Source organism: Aedes aegypti, chromosome 3 (assembly GCF_002204515.2).
Source record: "Aedes aegypti strain LVP_AGWG chromosome 3, AaegL5.0 Primary Assembly, whole genome shotgun sequence".
NCBI lineage: Eukaryota > Metazoa > Arthropoda > Insecta > Diptera > Culicidae > Aedes > Aedes aegypti.
Window position 1 is genome coordinate 389,470,869 of NC_035109.1, and position 2,256 is coordinate 389,473,124.

The following is a 2,256-nucleotide window of genomic DNA, read 5'->3' on the forward strand; positions in this document are numbered from 1 at the left end:
AGGTTAAGTGTATTAAAAACTTTTTTTTTTCTCTTATAAGCAGGTGAAATCAACTCACCTGTAAAAAATCTGAACTGCTACGGCAAATGAAATGTAATATGTTGTTAACAAAATGTTAATAAAATCTTAGATTTGTTTTACCAAATTAGGATGATAGTGTTGTCTAATAACACAGAACACCTAGATATAAGAAATAATGAATGTAATGTTTGGAATGATACTAAAAAGAAAATAAAAAAAAAAAAAAAAAAAGCTCCAAAGACAAAATAGTAGTTCTATATCCAGTACGTCATATTAAATCATTGATGATTTTTTTTATTCCATTCACTGAGTGGTACGTTTTGCCCAAGTCCTCAATCAAAATGCTAACTGGATACATTTTTAGGTTCTTTACCCTATACGAAAACTCCGTGGGCATAATGAAACTTTCAATTTATAGCTCCTGTCTTGTTGAGCTAACTGTCTGTGCACTGTTTGGGTTCTCACTTCGCTGCTTCGTCCCGTTTGTTTTGTTCACTCTATTTACTAACAACATAGTAAAACATAAACGTAAAATTTCATCTGGAAGTGCCCTGGACGCTTTTTGCAATGGCATCTTCCCACAAAGTTTGCCGGCTGTGTTTAGTTGGCATAGATCCCCAAGAAGTGTCCCAGTTGAACAGCAATCAACAGCTTACCAAATCTATACTTCATATCACAGGAATTGAGGTAGGTACCTTATAATCGATTCTATTCCACTTTCTAACTAGTATTCCTTCGCTTCAGGTTGCCTCAGACTCCGGTCAGCATGAGTATCTCTGTAATCGGTGCGAATCCGAGCTGGGACAGTGCGTCCAATTCCGTACGACCTGCATTCATAATAATGATATTTTCAAAAAGATGCTCCACGAAGGGAAGACTGATCCTTTACCTGTGGCGACACAACAGCAAGAAAATGTCGAAGTGGAATTTTTAAAAGTAGAAGTAGACATTGCCGATGAATTTCATGAAAAGCAATCGAATTCCGACCCCCAGGACAACGATGATGGGATGGATTCGCACTCAGATGTTGAGAATGAAGACGAAGGGCTAATCGAACCGATGGTGGAAGAAAAGGTGAAAGAACCTCGCACAAGAAAGAAGCGGAAAAGTAAAACGGATAACGATGTTCCTAAAACCAAGAAAAGCTATTGGAAATCGCGCAAAAATGCACACAAAGTTCAGTGCCAGCAGTGTGGCGCTATGATTGCGCACTACAATCTTAAAAGCCACCAGGAGATTCACAACCCGAACCGGAGGAAGTTAACTTGCCCGCACTGTCCGAAGGAATTCATCTGCAGGAAGACATACAAAATACACGTGAATGCGATCCACACGCAGGAGATTAAATATACTTGCGATAAGTGTGGGAAGGTTTATCTCCGGCCACATTCCCTCAAGGAGCACATCCTGGCGTCGCATACGGATGAGAAGAGGTAGGCCTAATAATTTCACCAGTCGGACCAGAAATATGAATTCGTGTAAGATATTTAATCACAATTTTTTTCACTATCTTAAACTTACGCTTCCAGGTACCAATGCAAACAATGTGGCGAGCGGTTCCCCCGGTCGGCAATGCGAAATCACCACGAGAAGAAGGTCCATTCCACGGCGAGGCCTTTTGCTTGCGAGTACTGCGATAAAACCTTCAAATTCAAGTAGGTTTTCGTTTGATATAAATTATTTTAAATAATTTAATTGTGGATTTTGTTATAGGACCGATTTCACCGTCCACACCAGGATACATACCGGGGAGAAACCGTACAAGTGTGACATCTGCGGAAAATGTTTCAACAAGAGCTACAACGTAGTCATACACAAAAAGTCGCATCGGAATGATTAGAATTTGCCCGGTAAAGTGGGAGTTATCAGTACTTGAGCGGTTTTATTTGGAAGCGTTTTTATTTATTGATGCAATTTTAAATATGTAAATGAGAAATTTCGCGTCTTTCTGTTCATGTCTGTTAAGTATATTCTGAGAAAATATATTATTATTCGGGTTCAAATGCTTTACAATTCTTGAACGGTGACCTATTTCTTTGATAGTGACTTTCGGCAAAAAAAACCTTGACTAATTTCTTAAAAATCTTCTGCAGGTTACTTGAGAAGCTATGGTAAGCTTGGTATCATTTGGTATGCATCTGAAGAAGACTTGGTAAGCTTATGAAGATGAGCTTTGGCAAACTTCTGCAAGCTCCTAAAGAAGCTTTGAGGTAGGTAGGTTTGAGAGCTTAGGTA

General features: G+C 39.0%; 1 protein-coding gene across 1 annotated transcript; it reads left to right on the forward strand.

Moving 5' to 3' along the window:
- The first annotated feature begins 481 nt into the window (after positions 1-481).
- Positions 482-2,034, forward strand: LOC5564670 (zinc finger protein 679). The gene is made up of 4 exons (XM_001648966.2): positions 482-708; positions 766-1,454; positions 1,551-1,676; positions 1,735-2,034. The coding sequence occupies exons 1-4, from the start codon at positions 589-591 to the stop codon at positions 1,859-1,861; spliced, it is 1,062 nt and encodes a 353-aa protein (XP_001649016.2). The 5' UTR covers positions 482-588; the 3' UTR covers positions 1,862-2,034.
- Positions 2,035-2,256: the final 222 nt, after the last annotated feature.